This window comes from Egretta garzetta, unplaced genomic scaffold (genome assembly GCF_000687185.1).
Source record: "Egretta garzetta isolate BGI_Z169 unplaced genomic scaffold, ASM68718v1 scaffold70, whole genome shotgun sequence".
NCBI lineage: Eukaryota > Metazoa > Chordata > Aves > Pelecaniformes > Ardeidae > Egretta > Egretta garzetta.
The window spans coordinates 5,525,187-5,548,583 of record NW_009258539.1 but is presented as its reverse complement, the minus strand read 5'-3'; the positions used below and the strand labels follow the sequence as shown (position 1 = coordinate 5,548,583).

Genomic DNA, 23,397 nt, shown 5'->3' with positions numbered 1-23,397 from the left:
TGACATGGCACTGACACAGAAACCCAGAGCCTCCCCTTTCCTGAGAGGAATTTTGTGAAGGGAGCAGAACAGTTTCCCTGGACTCCAGCACCACTCATGCACGAAAAGCAAACCCAGTTTGGGTACCCATCACTGGGAGAAATCTGGGGCCCCTGACACCTCCCCCTAGCCCAGATGCCAGCGCTCTGCATCTTGGGAAGCTGAGCCTCAATTTTCTCCTGAGCTTTTACTTTCTGACTGCTGGTGGAGAAGAACCTATGATCTGTGTTTTTGTGCAGCCAGCTAACCGTTTTTAGACTGCTAACTTTCCTCAGACGCTGTGCGTAGGAGCATTTAACTCGGAGCTAAAGGCAGTAGAGCATTTTAAGCTTGACAATGCCAATGCTGTTTCCTTTTCTGGTCCACTCCTAAAAAATTTGTCCAAAAATAATAAGAAAGAGAGAGGGATCAGAACCCAGGAGATTTAACTTTCATTCCCTTCATCCAGCTGTTGGCCAAGTCTCTTTCTATCACCTTTACAATAAGTTACTTTGTCTTCTGTGTAAGAAAATAAAAATCAACTTGTTATAATCTAAAGCTGATTTTGTTCCTTATTGGTGATAGCTATCATCAATCATCTGTAGCAGTTACAGGTTAATATTCAGCCAGGTAGAGGAACCTTCTAGAAATTAATTCTGAGAGTGGTAGTGATGGCAGCTAAGCACAAATTTATTAGTGACAGACCACATATTGCAGATGATATAAGGGGTGGATCACACACTATAATTCTATTTTTTTTCACAGCTTTTTAATTCAAGAAGACAAGCCCATAGACTATCAAGTATTAAATAAAAACGTAATGCATAAGGAGAAAGAATGCTCTTCTACAATGTTATGTATTGAAAAGTGTGACTTTCGTGCTGGATCAAAGCCTTTGTAGTCTCATTTTAGCATAGACTGTGTTGGAAATACAATTATCTAATTATGCAATTATTTTTGTTGAAATTCTTGTCTGCATGTCTTCAATTGAAACTCTAAAGCAAAAATAATCTCAAATTTTATCTTGGCATTATTTTTTACGTTATTTACATTGTTTTAAAAGCTTAATAACATACTTATATTTTTCATGGGACAGAGACCAGAACTAAGAGCAGGTTACATACTTCACGCATTTTTTTCCAAAGTATCTCCTTCCCTTTTTTCGCCTTTTTCTCGGTGCTGTCTAATTTCCTGTCCTGGGCCTCTTTTATGTTTTGGATTTGTTTTCCTCCATCATACATTTCTTAATAGGCATATATGGGTCTTGTTAACTCTAAGCTAATGAGGGATGGTTAAAACAACTTTTTTCTGTTGGGACTCAAAAAAGACTGTTTAGAGGAAGAGATTTAGTCTGTTTGAAATTGCCCATGAGAATATATGTTTGAAAAAGCAACAAGTTAATATTTCCTATTAGAAATGTATCTTGAGGAAATCTACAAATATGTAGGCATACTTTAAACTCGTAATTTATTAATGTATAAACATCATATCAATATTTCCTGTACAGTCTAATAGAAAATTCTGAATAGAAAGTAATTCTGAATTTTCTTAATACAGTTATTAATGATAAAGGAATTGGTGATGAGCACCTTAATTTACAGTGTCATTCATATAATAGTGTAAATCTGTTTTATTATTTAAGGACTTAACTAAGTTAAGTTTTTGATCTTATGAGCATTTTCAGTCACTAGGACATGATTTCATACAGTGGTAGTGACGAGTGACAATTAAGACTTAAAAGAGAAAATAAGCTAGTTCTTTTCTAACCTCTGCAAAGAAACCACAGGCGTTATAACTCCCTTTGCCATAAGGCCTCACGATGTTTCTGAAAAAAAAAAGCTTTTATACCACTTTTATCATATTTCTTCTCTGTATGTAATTTCTAAGTGCAATCCTAACCTTGATTGGCAAGGATGAAAATATTTTAAAATAAAATGTCACATATTGTTCCCATAATCCATGCAGAGCTAAATTATTCATTAATGCTATCCTCAGAAAGAATGTAAATGGTATATTTTATGATCTTATATCCTGGGAACTTGGTACTCCATTTTTCCCCACATTTTAACACCTCCCTGTGCTTCTTACATTCATTTCTTTCAGAAGATCTAAAAGAAGTAATTGTGTGGGTTGTCTGATTTCTGTAGTGCAATAAGCAAATAGAAGCTCTCATAATCAGTAAGGTTTTAAGTCATACACAATTCATTTATTTGGGGAAGCTAACCAGAGATTAATGCAATTCTGCACCATGATGACTTTTTTCCTTCAATCTGAAGTATAAACTGCCTTTAAAATGCAGTCTCCTGTATTTAAATGTAGTAAACTTCAGTAATATTGTGGCATCTATAGTCTTTTGAACCTTATCCTCTTTTGAGCTAAGATACTGCTGGAGATAGTCAGTGTAATTATTCTCCTGCTGTGTACAGGTATTCCGCATTTCTCAGAAGAAATAAAAATGTCATCAGTAAGAATATACTTCTATTATAATAATTTACTATCTCTATTCTAATAAGACTGAGAAACCCAACACTACCAAGGCTCAGATATGCTGCCTGCCATATTAATGAATAGTTTAACAAGTTCCCCATCTTGTACTTGCACACATATGCACATACGTACATATAATCCCAAATACAATCAGTTCTTTTTCATAGATGAATCAGGAACATATGTTATATATTGAGCTAAAAAATTAAGTGATATAACAAGGTCTCAATAATTCTAATAAATAAAATGAAACTACTGTATTGGAAACTATATTAAAACTGTAACTAAATTTAGCCACCTTAAGTCAACTCTGCAGACATCTACAGGCATGTGTGGCCTGTGACAACAGAAAGGATACACATTGTGCTAAGAAATTATTTGATAATCAAGCTAATGAACACCCCAAATCTGTTTCTACTGGTAACAGAAGTATTATCGTCCTACAATAGCCATCAGTAATTATTCACAACAGTAGCTATAAAGCCATCTAGGTACCTTAAATACAAACACGTTTTGTTTGGCACATTGAAACAAACAAACAAAAATTCCTAAAAAGTAGAGAACAGATTTTATATATATACATATGCACGTTGTATGTGCATGAGCTGTATAAAGCTGTGGTTCCATATGTTTTACTTTGGGAAGATAAATTGTTTTACAGCCACACCATAATGAATATTGTATTAAGCAGTGGAAAAAAGAGAAAAAAAAAAAAAGCACATACTTCTTTTTTTAAATTGTGAGTATGGGTTTCTTTATTCCTAACCTAAACCCTGCCTACCGTTTACTGCTGATGTCTGAAATGACACTCAGACGAGTCAGCCAGCCTTCTTCTTCCTTTAGAAGCAACACACCTGTTTATAACCAAAGCTGCAAGTTATGACACATCAGTCCTGCACTGGTTGCCAGCATCTGCCTTCTTTACCTTCTCTCAGGTGTCATCATGAGAGCTTTAATATTGTCTTCAACTGCTCCCCTTCCAAATGATATACACTACCTTTATATTTCATTTAATAATTGAAGTCTATGAAACACAAACTGAGAACTGTCTCTGACCAAACTTTGTAGCTTTGTGAGTTAAATCATCCAAACCAAGCAGAGAATGGAAATGAGTTTAGGCCACAAAGTCGCAAAGATTTATATATGTGCTAACCTGAAGCTCTGTGAATAGTCCTGTTGACTTCAGAGGGATTACTTATAGTCCATGAAGTTAAGTAATCTGTGCAACTGATTGCAAAATTGAAACCTTAGATAGGCTGTAATTGGATTTTGAAAAAGGCTCAGAAACTGAATACACAGCTATAAATCACATGTGTTTGAAGAGTTATAAATCACAAAAAAAAGAATATTTGAATTACAATTATTTTTCTTAGTAGCTCAGCTGTATGTGGGCTAATGAATAGAATAAGATTAATTTTAAATTATCATAGATCATTAAATGTAAAGTCCCTGAAGCACGTTGTATACGTCAAAAGATATGAATCTTTGAAGGCACCCTTTTTATTTACTTTCTTGTTACAACTCCAGCTACTATAAGTGCTTTACCTGCATGACACAGCGAAAAGAAGTTTATCGAATATTAAAGCCAGGTGAAGATCAAAGATATATCCTACAAATAATTAGGGTAGTATCAGTATAAAATGAGTGCATTTATTACCAGCCATATCGTGCCGGATATTTGGAGAAGACACGTACTTTGTTTTAATTAGCCGTCTCCTTCACTAGGTTGTTTGGCCAAAGCCTCCCAATAAGGAAAAAAAAAATTATAGCCATTGGTCAAAATGCTTGTAACAAATCTTGTTTTAAATTGAAGCTATTTATTCAGAAACCAATCTACTACTGCAGCAGTAATCAATGTGTTTTTCCTTGGAGTAGAACTGTTCCTGTGCTACTGGAGGACTATTGTTAATTGCCTGTAACTAAATGATTGCTGTGCTTCTAGATGTAACTCCCTGGCACTCACTCATTTGTTGTGTTTAACGGAATGCCTGTTCCCCTAAGGGTTAGCGGAGTAATTTTCCTCTACTATTTTCTATATTCAGCTTCACCTCCTTAAGGAGGGCCAGGTCTGTAATTTGAGCAACGTAATACAGAGGCTAAATAGATTTTAAAAGGTTTGCACTTTTTGTCTCTCCCCTCTGATGTGGAATTGTGCTGAAATTGAATCTTTTTTGCGTAGATCACACTTCAAAGTGAGTGTAATGCCTACCACAGCAACTGTGCCCAAATCACAATGCAAAAGGCAGAATAAAGCCGCAGAAAAAAACTGTTATTATGAAGGTAGCCTTACCCTCTAACCTTGCTGTTACACTTTAGCTTGGCTTTAACAGTCACTACATCACTGTTGACATACACATCGCCACTCGCCAACGCCCCCGGCATGCGCAGAGCCCCTTTCAGGAGTAACCCCTCCTATGAAGGAGCCAGATGTGCCCTCCCCAATTCACATTGGGAAAACCCAGGCACAGAAATGTGAAGTGGCTTCAGTCACATGAGGGGTCAACAGCAGAGGCAGGACCAAGCCTTCCACTCCTCACACCTTCAGTTCAGCGTGGCACAGAGTAACGCTGCTCACAAAATCCCTGTGGCAGCTCAAAGCCAGCCAGTGCCCCCACGGGGCATAGTTTAGCGTCCTGCAGAAACACTAATTCAAAGCCTGAAAGCAATTGGTTTGGTGCGGCACCATGCCCCGGCCAATCTGTCCCACCTTCCACCACGCTGTGCAGGTGCAGCTGCCCCACTTCCAGTGCTTTGGGGGTTAGCTCAGGCACTCGCAGAGCTCGGTGTAAGGATGCAGCAGTCTGCCATGCTAATCACTGCTCCCCTCTGCCTCTGGACGCTGACAAATAGCGCCCAAACCGAGAGCAAACATGTGCTAATAGATGTTGTACAGCACAGAGGAAAACATAAGCTTGCTATGCTAGATGGATAGAGCACGAAACCTACTTTGCAAACAAATCTGTTTAAGAAAGAACCACCTTATCCTTGTGCTCATAAGTGATCACGATGGGCTTGGCAGCAGCATATGAAAAGGTACCTTCAACAGCAGTACGTTTCAGGGTGACTTAGAGAATTTTGTTGTTTGCTTTGGTTGCCTGATGGAAGTAAAAACATAGGCATAATCTTGAATTATTTTATGGGGAAAAAGATAACTAGGAAGGACTCTTTGATGGCAAAAGTGAGGCAGTGCATTAATCTGATTTCATGCATGGTGACAGAGAACAGATGACTACCTGCAGTTATTTTTTCCATTTAATCGCAAAATCATTAATTTAGGAAAAACTTTTGTTTTCCGCTTGTAAGGTTTTTCCTTGCCTTTAATGAGTCATAACAGCAGGTACATAAATAGCATATTTTGTGCCTAGCAACCCAAAATATTAAAGCCTTTCTTCTAGTTACCATTGAACAGCTGCATCACCTGTAGTACAAAGTGCTAAACAGGGTAGAGTAAGCCAGTGCAGAGCAATTTCCATTTCCATTTATATTCTAAAATACTGTATTACTTGTCTATGCAAACAATTTTTTGTTGGGTGTTTTTAATAACATTCCCCTCTCTGGACCAGAAAATTATTGAAAGTCTGAAATAACCGTGTCGGTCTTAAAAATATCTAACACAAAGAAGGTTCCAGCACAGTTTTGGAGAGAATGACATGGAATATAAATGCCTTTTTATTTTATTTTATTACACTTTTACTGTCTTCTAGAGAGCAATGAAATCTTCTTACAGTTGCCTCGAAGTAATAACAAAGTGTGTGATTCTCAGTAGACGCAGTCAAAATAAATGGAATTGTCACTTTTTCCTCTAACCTTTTATTTCTCTAATTGAATTGTATTGTGCTGGGGTAACATATCTACATAACCACACACACACACACAAAAGGTTATTTCAGGGCTACCCTGCTTCACTAAGAAGCTGCCCAGTGGAAGAGGATACTGTGAAAATAACACGGAACTGAGCTTTCTCCAGGACAGATTTTTTATGAAGCAAACTGTGTATCTTGGATTTCCAAGATTTGATCTCCTGGCATTCCTCAAAACTGAGTGATATCAGAAAAGTATGGGCAGTCTTAAGATATGTCATTTATTACTCATTCCAAATTGCAACATTTTTAGGGATGCTTTACCTCCTCCCACCCTTCTTTTTTAACATTGCCTTTTTTCAGTCAATAAGCAAATGAAAAGTAACAACAAAATGGATGCCACGTAACTGTGTGAGCTTCCTTGAGTGTGCAACAGTTAAGACTGGGGGGGTTGAAAGCCCATGATGGCATATTACTTATGCACTGATATGTGGCCCCACTGAGAATACTGCTGGTGGTAGACAGGTGTGGCCTCATTTGACCAGAGTCCCCGTCCTCAGGAACAGAGCTACACGGCGAGGATCTCAATCCATCACATGAGTCTCCAGTGGCAGAGCGCAGCAAAGACACCTGGGGTCACGGTCAGAATGGGAATGTCAGAACAGACAAATCAGGATGGTTTGCTGTGACTACACATAAACCAACCCCACTGGGGGAAAAGGGAGAATAAAGATGAACTGCAGACCATTGGGAAACTGTCAAAGTTGTTAATGCATCGTTGAGATGTGGGGCTGTGGGGTTCCTTGGAAAATTTGTCTTAACATCTGTTATGTTTTGGGGTTTAAAAAAAACCCAATTTTTATTAAAAAAAAAATTCCTTAGTAGAATCTTATCCAGTAGACTGAAACTCATCGTACTTGTGTGTGGAATAAGGGAGGAGCTGTGTTTGCATTACAGCCCCCACAAAAGAAACATTCACCTCTGCTTTCATTGTAAGTGGAATGTCAGCTTTCATCTGTGTAAAGCAAACTGTGATCTATCTACAGAGAGAGAAAAGAGAGTTATAAAATATCTCTTTTATATATATATAATATATGCACATACTCATACACACACACATGTCCCCAGCAATTGTTATTTTTTAAATGAGCAGTTCAGATGGTGTCCCAGTGGAAAAGCTATTTTATTAAAGAAAAAAAAAATCTATTAATTAGGTATTTCTTCAAGGGCCCTATAAGGAAATAAATAAAAAAATAACCCATCATTCATTATTTCATTTTAATGTTTAACATAAGTGTGAGGTCTGCTGCTAATCTTTTTCTGGTTTGGAACACGGTTGTTACTGCATTTTGTAATTCTTTGCAGAGCTGATGTACACAGTTGAGCTTGCTGGTGGGCTTGGTGCTATTCTGCTGCTGCTTGTTTGTTTAGTGACTATCTACAAGTGTTACAAGATAGAGATTATGCTCTTCTACAGGAATCATTTTGGAGCTGAAGAACTAGATGGAGGTAAGGCAGCTTCTTAGTATGTTTTCTACTTTCTAAGTACGCATGTCTTTTGTTTCTCTCCATCAAGGCCCAAATTTCATTTCAGTGCAAGATGTGTTAACAACTGCGATTTTTATTTCTCACTGCATTAGGCACTGACTGGAACATGCATTCCTCACACAGCACATTAGCAGCAGTGATTGCTGAGCTGACGCACGGGCTGCTCTCTGGAGCTCCAGAAGACACCCATGTCTTTTAGATTTTTATTCCCTATACTGAATGTAAATTACCAACACTGATGCATTAAAGATTTGCACTTTCTGTCAGTACTGAAAGCTAGCTGCACTTCTCCGCAAGCTAGGGAATGTCTTCCCTAAGTGTATTCACCAAATAGGTAGAGGTTGATGTGAATCTCAATTTACACTTGTTTAAACCAATCAGTTTTAATAAACTGTACCAAGTGTTTGGGAATGTACCCAGCAGTTCATTTTCTTGAGTTCATTTACTTAATCACTGAGAGAGCAGCTAATGGTCATTAAAGTTGTTTTGTGATTCACCCAGCCCAAACAAAAGTAATCTGCAATGCATGCACCAGCTTGTGTCAAATGTATACATGTATTTTTTTTTTCTTCTCTTTTTAAGCATGGAAGAAAAAGGTCGTCTTTGCCTCTAGCCCTACTAATCAAAACTACTGTTGAACATCAAGCTGGGTTTATCTGCAGGCTCTGATTAATTAGGTTTGGTTTCTTGGGTCAGAGTTTCTGATTTTTTTTGCTACCACTATGTCTTTGGTGACAGGACCTTCTTTTTTACTGAAATACTAATAAAAGTTGTTTTACAGTTCAAGGTAATAACCCATGGGCAGAAGCCACTGTGACATATTCAAATAAATACATAGTAATAAACAAGTGCTGGCCAAAGCTGTCACCAATAAGGGAGAGGAGCAGCAGCAGAGGTCCTTATATAAGGGAAAGACTTCCATAATAAGACCACTAGGGAATGACCCACTTCTGCCTCCCATCTAAAAATGCACAAGGATTCAAAATAGAAAATGCTCAGAACAACAAGCCCAAGAACATTAGAACATTTTGTATCCTTCTACTGGGTTTACAAAAAGATGCATTAATATAGCAGCTCAGCGGGGGAAAAAGTCAGGTTATTCTACTTATTTTACAGAGGAAACTGAGGCCCAGAGGGACTGTGACTCACGGAGGATTTTGGCAGATACTTTTTTTTTTCAGGAGCTGAGATCCTCTCTTCTCCACAATGCAGCTCCAGGTTTAAATGGGCATGCTTACTTGCATGAATTTTGTGAATTTAATAAGAGTCATATTATGTTATGCAGAAATAGTTTAATTAATAATTGTTTAAATAGATGCAATTTAATGTTTTCTCTCTCAGTATCAGCAATTTTTACTTTTACACCTGTCATCTGTTATTATCTGAAATCATTCCAATTCATTTGCAAATTTACTCTACCAGGTGTTACATACTTGCCTCTCCCTCCTCCCATCCCAAACACTGGTCACCTGGGACAACAATACTTTAATCACACATTTTGAACAACCAAAAAGTGACCACCAAAGGATACTGTTCCAGGATTCAAAAGGAGGAAAGCCAATATCCATTCAGTTTATCCTTCTGAGCAAAGTTCATTGCTAAAGAAGATAAAGCATGGATTCTCCTTAGATGATCAATGCAAACACTGGTATCTTATATTAACCACTGTAATATAAAAAGAAAAATACTACCTGCAGGTTCCTAAACCTGTAGCTTCTACTGTATTCAATATACTAGCAACTTGGATAAAACCCATTGTGCCAAGGAAGTTACTGCAGCTGGGATTTTTGCTCTGTCTCTTTCACTTACACTCTTGCAAAAGCAAGAAGACAGAGAGAAAATGCCCCACAGAAGACCAAGCCACAGCTTGTGCAGAAATAAATTGCAGACATGCACTCAGGTCATTCCCTTTGACTTAGTTTGTTACTGACAGACACAAAATGCTGAACTCCAAAATCTTCTAACCGCATCTCCTGCAGTGCAACAGCAGAGCGCCCACGTGCTATTCATAATTTACACAATGTTCTCTTATACTTCGGGACAGCATGTAGGTAAGCAAACATCAAAATATCACAGGCTTTTTTTTGCGTGCACTATATTGTACCCAGAGAGGATTTCAAACACTTTAAAAGTGAGGTCCAATTAAAATTTCCAGTTTAAAATCTTTTTTAAAATGCAACACTTCGTTTCTTCCCTGATCAGAGAACAAGCCCTTCAGGATGTCAAATCTCATCACAACTTCCTTTCCTTTCCAAGCCTTAGATACATCAGTTTTTCTCAGGCTAACATACTCATTTCTGTGGGAGGCATGGGTAAGTTGTGAGAAATATTTGAGAACAAAGTATTTAACTCTTACAGCTAATGCAACCTAATTTATTATTTTCGGTAGGCGTACTGCAGATTAAGCAAGTGATCACAGCTGCTGCTACCTCATTTCTCTAACTGGCAGCTTTGAATTTCCCATCTTCTCTCTCATCCTGGGGACTAGACTCTCTTTTTTTTTTCCTCTCTCCTGCAAACACTTTAGCTCAGTCTCGCCTTTGTTTTCTCCTTGGAATTGATATTGAAGTCCCCTTTTCTGTTTTCATGGTTAATTCCCTGCCTTTCCTGCTAAATTGGAACATGATCAAATCCAGCTCACATTTTACCGCTTTTCCTCCCACTTTATGCCCATGCTTCCCAGCTGCTTGGGAGATGACTCCACACCAGGGGACCACATGATGGACACCACACTGTGTCCTTCTGTGTGGAGCAACACAGTGTGCCACTGTTTAGTCAGGGGACCTCACTGTGAACATCTGACAGATCCCCCTGGGAGCTGGAGCACAAGGGCAAGAAAAACACTCTGATCCTCGGCAAAGCAGTAGCTTTCTCACCAGAAGGTGTTTGGCATGACCTTGTGTCTCAAAGATATAACTCACCCCTACCAGTTTGGTGGTCAGAAACTCCCAAATCTGTTTAAATGGAAAATTTCATTTCAAGATCTCTCCATACACACAATGAAGATGATACCTTGAAGTGCTATGCAAACAAAGAAATGTCCAGTTTTATCCTGAAAACAACAAATTTTTCAGAAATAGATACTTCACTGGGAACTTCTGAGGGCTAAACATTGTTAAATGTCAGGCAAACTTTTTAGGTTTGCAGCTTTAAACTTAAAAGGTTATTTTAAAAAGCCTTGTCCATAAAGTGCACTTTAAGAGCTAACACATTATTAGTGAAAGCCGCTTTTAGAGGTGATGATTTCTTTTATTTTGCTCCACATTGATCTCCAACACAAGAGATTTTATATCACGTTCATCCTCTGAGGAGCGTTTTAGCAGTTACTGTTTATGTATTTTTATTTTCCAAGGATATTCTCTTGCTGCCTTTCACAGTTTTTAAATGACTTGATGAGCAAACTAAGTATCATACTTTAACTAACAGAAAAAAGTAAAAATGCAAGTAAACTTTACAATTTCCTGCAATCAACACATGCCCAGACTTCTTTCTACCTTGCACTCTGTGACCTTAAAAGGCTACTTGTATCAGAAGAGATATTACCACTCTATAGAAATCTGCTCTTTGCTTACATATGAGCTGACCTCCAGGCCCCCTAAAGTCTATGGAACTTTTCCCAGGATTCTACCTGTGACAACTTTCTCCTTTGTGAGACTGCTCCAGCTCATCAAATCATGCCAGGATCAGTCCCCAGGCATAGCAGCCACAGCAAGGGTGGAGAGGGGTGCCAGACCCATTGCCTAAGCAGCACCATTTATGATGCCGCCTTCAAGTGGCCAGGAGGCTCTCAAAGTCACCAAAAAAACTGTTTTCAACTTTTTATTGCCATTTCAAGACCAAAAAGTTTTCAGTGGACGGTCTGTATGCCAGCTTTAAGGTATACTAAGGATAAGTTCAGACATCTGCAGATGACAGGCTGAAAACTACTGGATGTGGTCAGATAAGCAAAATCATTCAAAATCATGAACTTCTATATGTGTTTACATTCCAGATTCCAGCTTCAGAGAAAAGACCATATAGTACAGTTAGCAGTAGAAACAGTCTGCAGGCACCAGCCCCTACCATTACCTGGGTGCATTAGTGACCATTTAAATTGGTGGAAGTTTTTGTATAAAGGAATTATATAAGCAATGGGTGAACATTAACATAAAAAAGAAGAAATTTTACATTAAAAGCCTGGCATTAAAATTGATAAGAATAAGAAAGTAGCAATTAAAGAAAAAGACTGAACAAATCTGCTGTAAATAATTTTCTAATGAAATTTACATAAATATCCTTTCTCACAGCTAGGCTGATGAGAAGTCAAACTTTAGGCACAAAAATAAAAAGAAAAACCTCTAGGCAGCTGATAACTAGATAGAGCTTTGCTTAGCCACTGAGACGATGACCTTCACATTAATGACCCTTGGTGCCTTTAGGTCCCATCAGCTGTTTCTACAATCATAGAATCATAGAGTCATTTGGTTGGAAAAGACCTTTAAGATCATCGAGTCCAGCCAATGTTGGCCAGGATGTCTCCGTGGTGTCCTCAATCCTATTCTCAGCTTGCTTTGCCAAGGAAACCTTGGTGAATTGAGGGAAGACACAGCCTCTGCGCAGCTAGGTTTCAGGGAAGGAAAGCACCTGGGAGCCAGAGCTGGGGAAGTTCCTCTGCGTTTCATTTTCAGTTCTGCAGGTTGCTGCTTTTGGGTTTTTTTCCCCACATTGCTGAAATAAAATGGAGTGCTCATAACATGATTAAAATGTGTTACTGCTGAGCTCTCTAAATTCAGGAAATCTTGTTTGGACTTGGTACGTGACATCTACAGTGGCTGTTTCTTGGCTGTGCTGATTGCACTTTCTAAAGAGATGAGTTTCTACTGCTTGCTGAGGGGAAGAAAATGTTCAAATTAGGAGACTGATGAAACAGTTTCTGGTTTGAAGTCTCTGTTGCACCTGGGAGTCCTTAAGTAGTCGTGATTGTTGTCCTTACTATTATTTAGCTGTAAAAGACTATCAGGGTTCATAGACGGACCTATGAGATTGCCCAGATAATATTAACTGTACAAGGCAACAGCAGGTAAGATGTACTTCTTAGTGATTTCCTGGATTTCATCCCAGTAAACCCGTTACACAGCAAGGAAAGGCAATGCTTTGAGATTCTTAATGTTTCAGTGTGACTGACTTGCTAACTTTCAAATATAACTTTTACCAATGGTTTAAGCACTTCCAAAGCACTCGTATTAATGATTATGCTATGCAGGCATAGCTAGGCTGAAATTACTGCTGAAGTTAGTGACTTTGCAATTACAGAATCTTCCCTGGGGACCCATAGAATAAGTTCGCAATATCAGCCTCACCACTGCATATGTTTTCTTATAGGCTACTGGCAAACTGTGGCAATAAGAAATCCTGCTCTATGAATATCAATTTCAAATTCTATTAAAAGCACCTTTAGAAAAATTCAGCTTTCATGTTTCTAAATATTACTGGTTACAAAAAGGGATTTTCCTCTTCTTTAATTACAATTTTATTGGTGGACATCTACTTCTCTTAACTCTTCTTGTTTATGCTATTTATTTACGTCTGAAATGCAGTTCAAACAATAACATCTCAACTTATGTCTCCACTGCATATGGGATTTTCTAGATTCTGTCCTTGAAAATTACTAATTCTTTCTCTCTCTTCCTATTTTGTAGCATCTGAAGTACATGTGTAATATATATTTTCAAAAATAAAGTAACAATATCACCAAGAACATCTTTAGATTCCAAACTAAAAGATTGTTATGTTAGAAAGTGCAGATGTAAAGTAAAAAAAAACAACTAACATACATGAATCATTGAAGATGGAGATAGCTCCTGTTCCTCAACCAGCAGCTCTGTCAAAAGGTTCTAAGCTTTGAAGTTATTTTATCAAAGGCCAAAGCACATTGCAGATTTCTGAGGTAGGTGGGATGAACACAGCATATTGGCATCTGATTTCAAAAATCCTAGGTCGAAAGCCTGTTTCCAAGCCATTTTTCCCTTGATTTTTTTTTTTTTTAAATCCATAATGATTTACTTAACTTTTCACTGCTTTTGCCAGGATCAAGTCTGTCTTAGCTCCAGTTTTCAGAATACTTAACCCAATGATAAGGTACAAGTACTGTCGCTGAGGTCCACAAAACTCAGGAATATACATAAAATTAAGCATGTATTTTATACAGGTAACTCGTTGCTTTGTTGAATTTGTACCATAATCAGAGCATCACTTCTTGACACATTTTATTTAAGAAACTTCTTTAGTACAGAAAAAAAATTATATTCTTCCATTTTCAGAGTTTACATGACACTCTTTAATAGTGCCTCTTCCTACTTTCTCCTTTTAGTTTCTTCCAGTCTTTCACAGATAACTACCACACTATGTTATGTTTCCAGCTAGGTAGTTACTATTTAGTCTTTCAATATCTACTAATAATACAAGGGTTTTTTTACTTTGGTGTTTGACCTGCAAATTATTCATAGTAACTAAGAGGATAATTTCTATCACCATCTTTTAACTTTTTTTAATTTTATGAAACTCTTATAAGGACTTCTGACTTTTCATATCTGTCAAGAGCAACTTCTAAGATTAATGCTTCCCCATTTTTTTATATTGAAAATAGAATGTCTTCAGTAGTAGTAATAAATTTAAACTTCCGTGTTAATGATAATGACTGAGAAACATTTGAGATGCACTCTTCATTTAGTTAGGAATACGAAATCAGACTAAATATAAGAGAAAAAAAAATAACTTTAATAATAGGTTATTCGGTTTAAATAAGTAATATTCTATCTTATGTATCTATCAATGACAAATTTTAGCTGTAATTATAGAAAACCAGGGAAAATATAGCTTACAGAGAAAATTTATTTTACACTTGAAATCATGTCATTATATTATTTTTTGGCTGAATTTTTGTCTGCCAGGAATCATTCCTAATTTTCAAGAAATGTCAAATGCAGCATTGATATCTTGGGGTTTTCATAAATGTTCTTATAAAATCAGCTTTAAAATTGACATTTCTTTTATATGTTCATATTCTTTACACTGCCAAAATTAAATATGGCTTAATGTAAAAAAAAAATAAAGAAGAAAAAAAGGGCGGGCGGGGAGGGAAGGAAGAAGAAACGCATGTCCATTGCTTTAATATTTTTATAAATGTGCCTGCTAGGGACAAAGGACCTTTTTTTTTCTGGTCTGTGGTGTGCTGAAAATACTCCAGAACCTATTAAGAATTGATTACATTTCCTTAACCTTTTCCCCAGCATTGCATTTACAAAACCTCCCTCCAACTCGCCATTACCCAATCTGCACAAGGATGTGAACTATCATTAGGGATGCTACGCATAACAAATACTTTGCCACGGAAAAAGCTAGTGTTGGCAGTTCTTAATTTTCATTAACATTAAAGGGGCTTGACATTTAAAAATAAAAAAACTGTTAAGGTGAGATTCATCAGCAACAGTAAACAGACTGAGGAAAAGTATAAGCATTTTGAAAGACTTAGGACTTGGGCATTTTACTCAACTGAGCGTTTAAATTACCTTTTTCATTACGTTAAGGGTGATGAACACTATTGCAATGTCTACATTAAATGTGGCCCTACAAATCATGAAACAAATAGATTATGAAATGCCATAATCATTATAATTCTGAAGCAGCTACAGTCGCTGGGAAATTTTGAAAGCTCAGTACTTTGCAACCTTTTCTGAACACAGCACATTTTTTACAGAGGAAAGCCTCCTCCATCAGCTTGACTCCAACTCCCTGCAGCACTGGGAGGATCCGGTCTGTCATTTCGAAGAACTCTGCTTGAAATCCTGAAACTCCAAGTTAAATCACCGCATTGTTCCTAGACTCCAGTAATGAGTATCTGAGTCTTTACTAGGTTGGCAAGTGCTCTGGCAAAGGAGGGGAATCAGCTGTCCAGTTCCCTACTGATATAGAAATGGAAGATCTGCCAAAGCCAGATGTGTTGCCAGCTACAAAGCCAGATGTGTTGCCAGCTACACCTAGCTGCAGAGCAGCCTGTGTGTGGTCAGCTGCCTTCAGTGCACTGAATGTTTCTGAAGGCACTGCTAATTACTCTGGAGGATTCCAGGATGCACAGAGGCGTTGGTTGACCCTAGTGACTCTGTCTTACAGCTTCATTAAAATAAGATTCACTGTGAAACATGACATTGTGGGATTTCTCTTTGTTTTGATCTATTAATCTGTCTTGGGCTAAAACGTATCATGCCAGCTGCAAATTAATTTGTCATCTGCTTGAGCATAGCTGGTAAGAAAAACCTGACTTTATGAAGAGGGGGTTTTTTATTTTTAATTTTTCATCCATATATAATATATTTCTTTCCCTCATTAGCAGAAATATCTGCAATGTTTAAGGTTTAATAAACCCACAAAGGCCCAAAATGCACCAGTTTACCATTTCTTCATGTGTAGCTGTTAAAAGAGCATGCATACAGATGAGTTCTTAGGTGTCTGATAGCAATTTGCTTACCCAAAGATCCCATTTGCATGTGACAAAGTAGATGCATATAGAATTTGGGTTTCATTTTATGCTTACATTGAGCCTTTAAGTGAGTGCTGCTGAGCACATCCTTGGAATAACAAGCAGCATTTGCAACTTCATCCCCTAAAAGTTTATATCACTTATGCTGGATTAACACTGTAGAAAGTTACAGGGAGTATGATAACATATTCTACATTAGAATGAGTACTGAAAGGAATGGACAGCATTAAAGAATGCATGTTGCAATGATGCAACAGGTGTTTTGGATAAAATCCTGGGCCACTGAATGAAGTAATGTTTCAATGTGTTATTAATGAAGCTGGGATTTCACCCTCAGTGTTTACCCCTAAAATAAATCCACACAATTTGGGCAGGCCTGTGGCTAAGCGCTGCTCCATGACCATTACTCACTTTACAAGTCCTCACTTTCAACTACATAGTTGGTTTTGGGCTGACTGAAACATTTGTGGACTGAACGTATCATACCTAGAGCACAGGCTGGATTTGATCCCATTGTGATGAACTAATCCAGAGCTTCCTCATGCTTTCATGATTGTCTACAGAACTATATCAAAGAATTTTTTTTACATCGTCTGGTTGAATTTGGCCATCCAAAGTCTACTTTAGGTTTGGTTTCAATATTTTCAGTTAATGGATACCACAAAAATTCACAGAAATGGAGGCTGGTGAGTTGAAGAACTCCATCCTAGCTGTATATTACTTGTAGGCAGCAGAAAGCAACTACAAACCACATAACTGAAGAGGGTTGCTTGTCCATTCACAAAGAATGAGAAGGGGAAACATATTACATCAAAATGTTTCAAGTGTTGCTGTTGCATGATATTGTACGTCACACTCAGCTGTGTTCACTAAATTAAAGGACGACCGTTACATAATACAGCTCTGCAACATACCTGGAGGCAATGCAAGATGAACTTATTCTGACATTTTCTAAAAAAAGAATCCTGAAATGGTTAAGGGAATAAGAGTGCTTTCAGGTACAAAAGCATATGTATGTAATTGCTCTCAATCTCCATGGGAAAGAAAAAAAGTTTCAGATGAAATGATCAACATCCCTGCCTTTGGTTATTAACAGCTATCTTTCTTCCTAAGTGGGGGAGGAAACAGGTAGTGAGTAACTATATTCCAGTTTATTGCTAATGCGCATGAGCCTGACAAAAACAAATCTTTGAAATGGCATAATCTATATTTAAAGTCAAAGTGCAAGCAACAATCAATCACATTTTAATTTCGAGGATGCTTGGATAGAAGACTTAATTGTTTGCTGATGAAGGGAAATAAGGAAATTCACATTGTAAAGAAAAGCTTAGTTTGCCACCAGCTTTGTTTGTTTTGAATTTGGATTTTTGCCCTTTTTTTTCTGACACTGAATATTAGATCCAACCAGTATCTGAACTTAGTGCATAGCCAAATCAGTAATTGTCATACTACATAATAGGATAAGTAGTAATATCAGCTTCTTTATGTCTTGATTTGTGATTAGGAGCAGATCGGGAAATTTCCAATGAAGTGGGTTTTTTTTTTTTTGGAAAAGGCAGATATGCTGACACCAAATATTTTCATGGGTAAAATACCCATTCCAGTGAATGGTCAAGAAAACACAAAGCTGTGATGAACTTCCTGCATGCTTGCCAGGAGTCTGGGGACTCCTGGATGTGTTGCTCAAAGGAAGGCTTACATGGAAAGCAGCTCGAGAGCAAAGGGCTTGAGAGCAAAACCTAGAGCCTCCTGCTTCCATGTGACATGGCCAAGAGACTGGCAAGGTGCAAGCCCCAGGCTCCAGAGTTTGAATCAGTCATAAGATCTGGATGTCTGCAGGCTCCCATCTCTCCCTCTTAGTCCATTGGGGCAGCATATTAAAAAAACATGAATTGAGATCAGAAACATTCTTTAGAATGTAAGAATCAGTCCCACCCATTACAAGCAAGAGTAGGTGAGACCATTTAACTGAGAAGACCCACATGCAGAGATGTTATATATTGTGTGTTCAAATACTTTCTTGGAGATGGGAGATTTCAGCAATTTTATGAGTTCTCCCATTTTTCATTACAACTGAAATTCTACATTTTTTTACTATCCATAACAATTAGAGAAAAACAGGCGGTGTAGCTATCTGCCTGTTGTAGTTTTTAGAATGTTTCACAGAGTTGGCAATATAACCCAAATAATTTTAATTAACTAAAAGCAGGCTAATACATAAATATCATAGAAGTAAAACAAAAGCATATGTTATCATCCCAGGCATTTAATATTTTGCAATTGTCTGCTCATGCCAGTATGTCAGCCCATCAGATAACAAAATTACCACATACGGTAATTCTGCTGTAAACTGAACTTTTTACTTTTCATCAAACAAAGTTTAAAATAACTGACAGATGGGGAATATAATAGCTCAGGGAAACCACTGTGCTAATGCAATTAACAGTTTCCCAAATCAGACTACACATCTTGCTGGATTTGAGTTTGAATAAATTCATGACCGCCTGAACCCATCTGTGTAGATATACCCTAGATTCTGGCAGTTCATAGGCCTTCAAACGCTATTGAAAATGGGGAACTAGGGTGGAAGGAACTGTTTCATGCAATACAGTATAATGCAGTTGTAGTCACTGGAAATGCTGGAGCCTCCATGGTAAGAAAAAGGTATATTTCAAATAAATGCATTAGTGCGATATTTACATATGCAAGAAAACAGTGGCATAGCATGAATAATTTTCTCTCTAAGTAAGAATGTGCAAACCATCTAAAGAGATAATACACTGAGCCTTTAAATAAGTTTGAACACTGCATTATTTCTCATGATATATCCCTTTGAGAAATGATACATTCTCATCTTTATTCAAATACTTTCAACAGAGCAACACTGCTCTCAAGCGTGTACTATGGTTATGACCCTTAATAAGGTGACAACAGAAAATGGCATTATTGCATCACCATTTTGTCAGTTGTAATTTCACCATATATCTCCTGACCCTTCTGTGCTCTAACTCGGTTTCTGGGTTAACACTGTCCTACTGTAGAAACTAAAACCTGCTATGTAGTCTCCGTCTATCTCATACTTGATCCATTCAGTATTATTTCAAGGCATTGTCAAAAGCATCAGGTTCTGGTCTAGCGTGAAGGATCATGCTTCAAAAATACTCCAGAGAAAAATAGAAGGCAGTGTTTCCTTTTTTCTTTTTTTTTCTTTTCTTTGTTGTTGGGTTGTTTTGTTTTGTTTTGGTTTTTGTAGATATAACAATCCAATAGGTAATATTACACAAAAAGTTTGCAGGTGAGAGAATGAGCACATGGTCATTTCATGGGTTTGGTAAGTTTGAAAGTAGTTAAAATTTTACCATTTTAATTTTGTCATCTCCAAATGTTAATGAGAATAGTATGCATGGTTCCTCAGAAGGAAGAGTAGACTGTTTGAGATTAGCAACATTTCATTAATTTCATTATACTCTTTGCACCCATCTTGCATTTGGCAACCTTTTCCAAATAATGCTACCAAAGTACAAAAAGGTGTAAAATGGGGAAAGGAGCGGCTCAGTAAATAACTGAAGTCAGCATGGAAGGAATATAACATTACTTATGACAATCAGGTCTCTTTTACAAGCAATTGATATTCTCGGGTAGCCTGTGCATAATGTTGTTGAGAGACTTAGAAGGATGTTAACATTTCATTACTCTTGCTATTGATTTTTTTCTGCTTTCTTCACAACAAAAGTCAAAACGTGACCTCTTATTCCACTGAATTAGTTCCAGAGCACTTGGCATTATTGACCTCCTAATGAAAATTAATGATAGCTCTTTTGATTCAGTCTTTCAAGTAGGCACACCAAGCACATTTAAGAAACAGACACATTTATTTCTCATGTTGAAATGAAATAACATACTGTTAAGTAACAAAATGTACATTAATGCAACATTAAATTAGCAAATTTAAGCGTATAGAATTCAAGAGATTTAAACTGCATTATCAGGAGCTGATGCTGCAAAGTTTTAAGCTTGGCAATAATTTCAGACCTGGAAAGCCAATGAGTTTTACAAGTAAAGATACGCATATGCTTAGAACATTTCAGCCCCAGACCCTAAATTTATAGTAAAAAACTGGAAAGACTGAACTGGTTTTACTATGCAACAGAGACAATTGCATATTAGCTTAGGTATTTCCATGCTTTTCTTTTCCCTTTTAAACCTAGAGAAGAATTCAAATTCTTTTCAGCGACTTTTTTCCTCTGTGCTCACAAGCTGTCCCCCCACAGCTGAGTGGATTTCTTTCACATGGAGCCTTACACAAATGTTTATGCACAAACTGACTTCAGTCTATGGATATGGATCCCTTTTCGCTTGCGTCTCTGTAAATAAGGTTTTCTTCTACCAGGTGAAACAGAAAAGGTGAAGGGATTTGTATCTGGAGATTGGGTGAAAGCTTGCCATTTTATCTAAAACACTTCCTGTTCCTGGGAAATTCTCCCAGAAATAATTCCTGGGGAATTGTCCAGGTAATCTGAAAGAATAACAAATAAACTAACTTACTTTCTTCCTTGCTTTTCTTAGACAACAAAGACTATGATGCATATCTATCCTATACCAAAGTGGACCCTGACCAGTGGAATCAAGAAACTGGAGAAGAAGAAAGATTTGCTCTTGAGATCCTACCAGACATGCTTGAAAAGCATTATGGATACAAGCTGTTCATACCAGACAGAGATTTGATTCCCACAGGAAGTAAGTCATGTCTTTGTGCTTGTGTGTTTCCTAAATAGCAAATGCAGTCAGTGATTGCAGTGATTGTTTTGGTACCTTTTGTATGCCTACTCCTTCAGAATGTCATCTTTCCTCCCTCATCTTAGGGAATGATGAAGATAAGCCACCAAACATACTTAATGTGTATTTCCCAGAAAGAGGATTATTTTTTTTAGTAATTGTATTATATTGATTGAAGGTGAGACAGTACAGAAAAATATGCATAAATAAAGGAAATGAATGAGATTAACATTTCTTCACAGATTTTTGAGAGCTTGCAAATCCAGGAATGAATACAGAGGTCTTTGTTTTCTGCTCCTTACAGAATGCCTGGAAAGATAGCCATGATTCTAAGTATTTATTACAGAAATTCAGATAGGAAGGAAAAAGTTGTGTTTGGACTAAGGCAAGGGTTGAGTAATAACATCTACAGCAAAGTAAAGTAGTGAATTCTGTTAGTGTCCACTGCAGGTGAATGCATAGTGGAGGTACTGGATCGGTCTCAGAGAATTGATTCCAGCTGATACAAGTAAATCTTTTTCATGTTTCTTTCACATATTCCAAACTAAGTACAGTAATTTTTCATAAGTTACTGTAGTATTCTTCATAACTTCAGTGTAACCATATAGACAGCTACTAAATTCAGTATCTTTTACTGAAGATAAGAAAGGATGCATGGTACAGGCAAAGCACAACAACAAACATAATTGCATGGATTTTTTTTAAATCTACAGCAAACTAAACTTTAATTTGCAGGAGACAACACCATTTTTGTGAATGAGTGTGGTGGGGGCATGAAAGGAAAACAAGAATCTAACCTTACAGTACAGCTTAGAGTATCATTTAAGTTTGAGATTAAGTCCCTAAAGCACACAGTTGCTGCTCTGTTGCCTACCTGTGTGACTTTGCCTTTTTAAAGGAAAAAATGGTCCTGTACACACTTGTTCCAATAAACATCTAGATATTGATACAAAACCACAGCTCATGAACAAACACTTACAATCCCATAGCGCATGAGGGAATAAATGTTTTGCAGGATCACAGAATGGTTGAGGTTGGAAGGGAAGGACTTCTGGAGGTCATTTTGTCCAATCCCCCTGCTCAAGCAGAGCCACTTAGAGCAGGTTTCTCGGGACCATGTCCTGGCAAGCCAACCTGGCACATTTGCAAGTGATGTTTTTGCTTGCAGAAGGTCGGTGAGATCTTCTGGTAGCAGGGAATTGCCTCTGTTGTTTTTCCCCAGCCTATGGGAGCAGAGTGTTGTCTTTGATTTTTGAGCACTTGTCTTATTTTGTAGCCTACATTGAAGACGTGGCGAGATGTGTAGACCAAAGCAAGAGACTGATCATCGTCATGACTCCAAATTATGTGGTAAGAAGAGGCTGGAGCATCTTTGAACTGGAAACGAGGCTTCGAAACATGTTAGTCACAGGCGAAATCAAAGTGATACTGATTGAATGCAGTGAACTACGAGGAGTTATGAACTACCAGGAGGTTGAGGCCCTGAAACATACCATCAAGCTCCTCACTGTCATTAAATGGCATGGACCAAAATGCAACAAGTTGAATTCCAAGTTCTGGAAACGTTTACAGTATGAAATGCCTTTTAAGAGGATTGAACCCATCACACACGAGCAGGTTTTAGATGTCAGTGAGCAGGGGCCCTTCGGGGAACTGCAGACAGTCTCTGCAATTTCCATGGCTGCTGCCACCTCCACTGCTCTTGCCACTGCCCATCCAGACCTGCGCTCCACCTTTCATAACACATATCATTCACAGATGCGCCAGAAACACTATTATCGAAGCTATGAATACGATGTACCTCCTACCGGCACCCTGCCGCTTACCTCAATAGGTAACCAGCATACCTACTGCAACATCCCTATGACACTTATAAACGGGCAGCGGCCGCAGACAAAAACTAACAGGGAGCAGAATCCGGAAGAGGCTCACACAAACAGTGCGATACTGCCCCTCTTGCCACGGGAGACCAGTATATCAAGTGTCATTTGGTGACCGAAATGCAAGGGGCTGTCAACCCCCCTTGAGTAGGAGCTGAGTCTGCAGTCTGGTGCCTGGAACTACATCCTCGACTGCTGCTGTTAAACATGCATTACAATCGATAACATACGAGGAAAAACAGGGTCTTGTACATATGTTTTTTGCAATTTCTTTGTAGCATCAGTCTTCCTGTTTTACCCATGTCTCTTCCCATTCACATTTCCGACTTTGTTTTATATGTCATTGGAATTTGTATATTTACATTTTTTTAAA

General features: G+C 37.8%; 1 protein-coding gene across 1 annotated transcript in view; it reads left to right on the top strand.

Annotated features, from left to right (window-relative positions):
- IL1RAPL1 (interleukin 1 receptor accessory protein like 1) overlaps positions 1-23,139 on the top strand; it is a 354,573-nt gene extending 331,434 nt beyond the window's left edge. The window contains exons 8-10 of the mRNA XM_035901976.1: positions 7,671-7,814; positions 20,935-21,105; positions 22,421-23,139. Of these exons, the coding sequence (XP_035757869.1) occupies positions 7,671-7,814; positions 20,935-21,105; positions 22,421-23,139 (1,034 nt within the window). The remainder of the gene's footprint in view (positions 1-7,670; positions 7,815-20,934; positions 21,106-22,420) is intronic.
- The last annotated feature ends 258 nt before the right edge of the window (positions 23,140-23,397 follow it).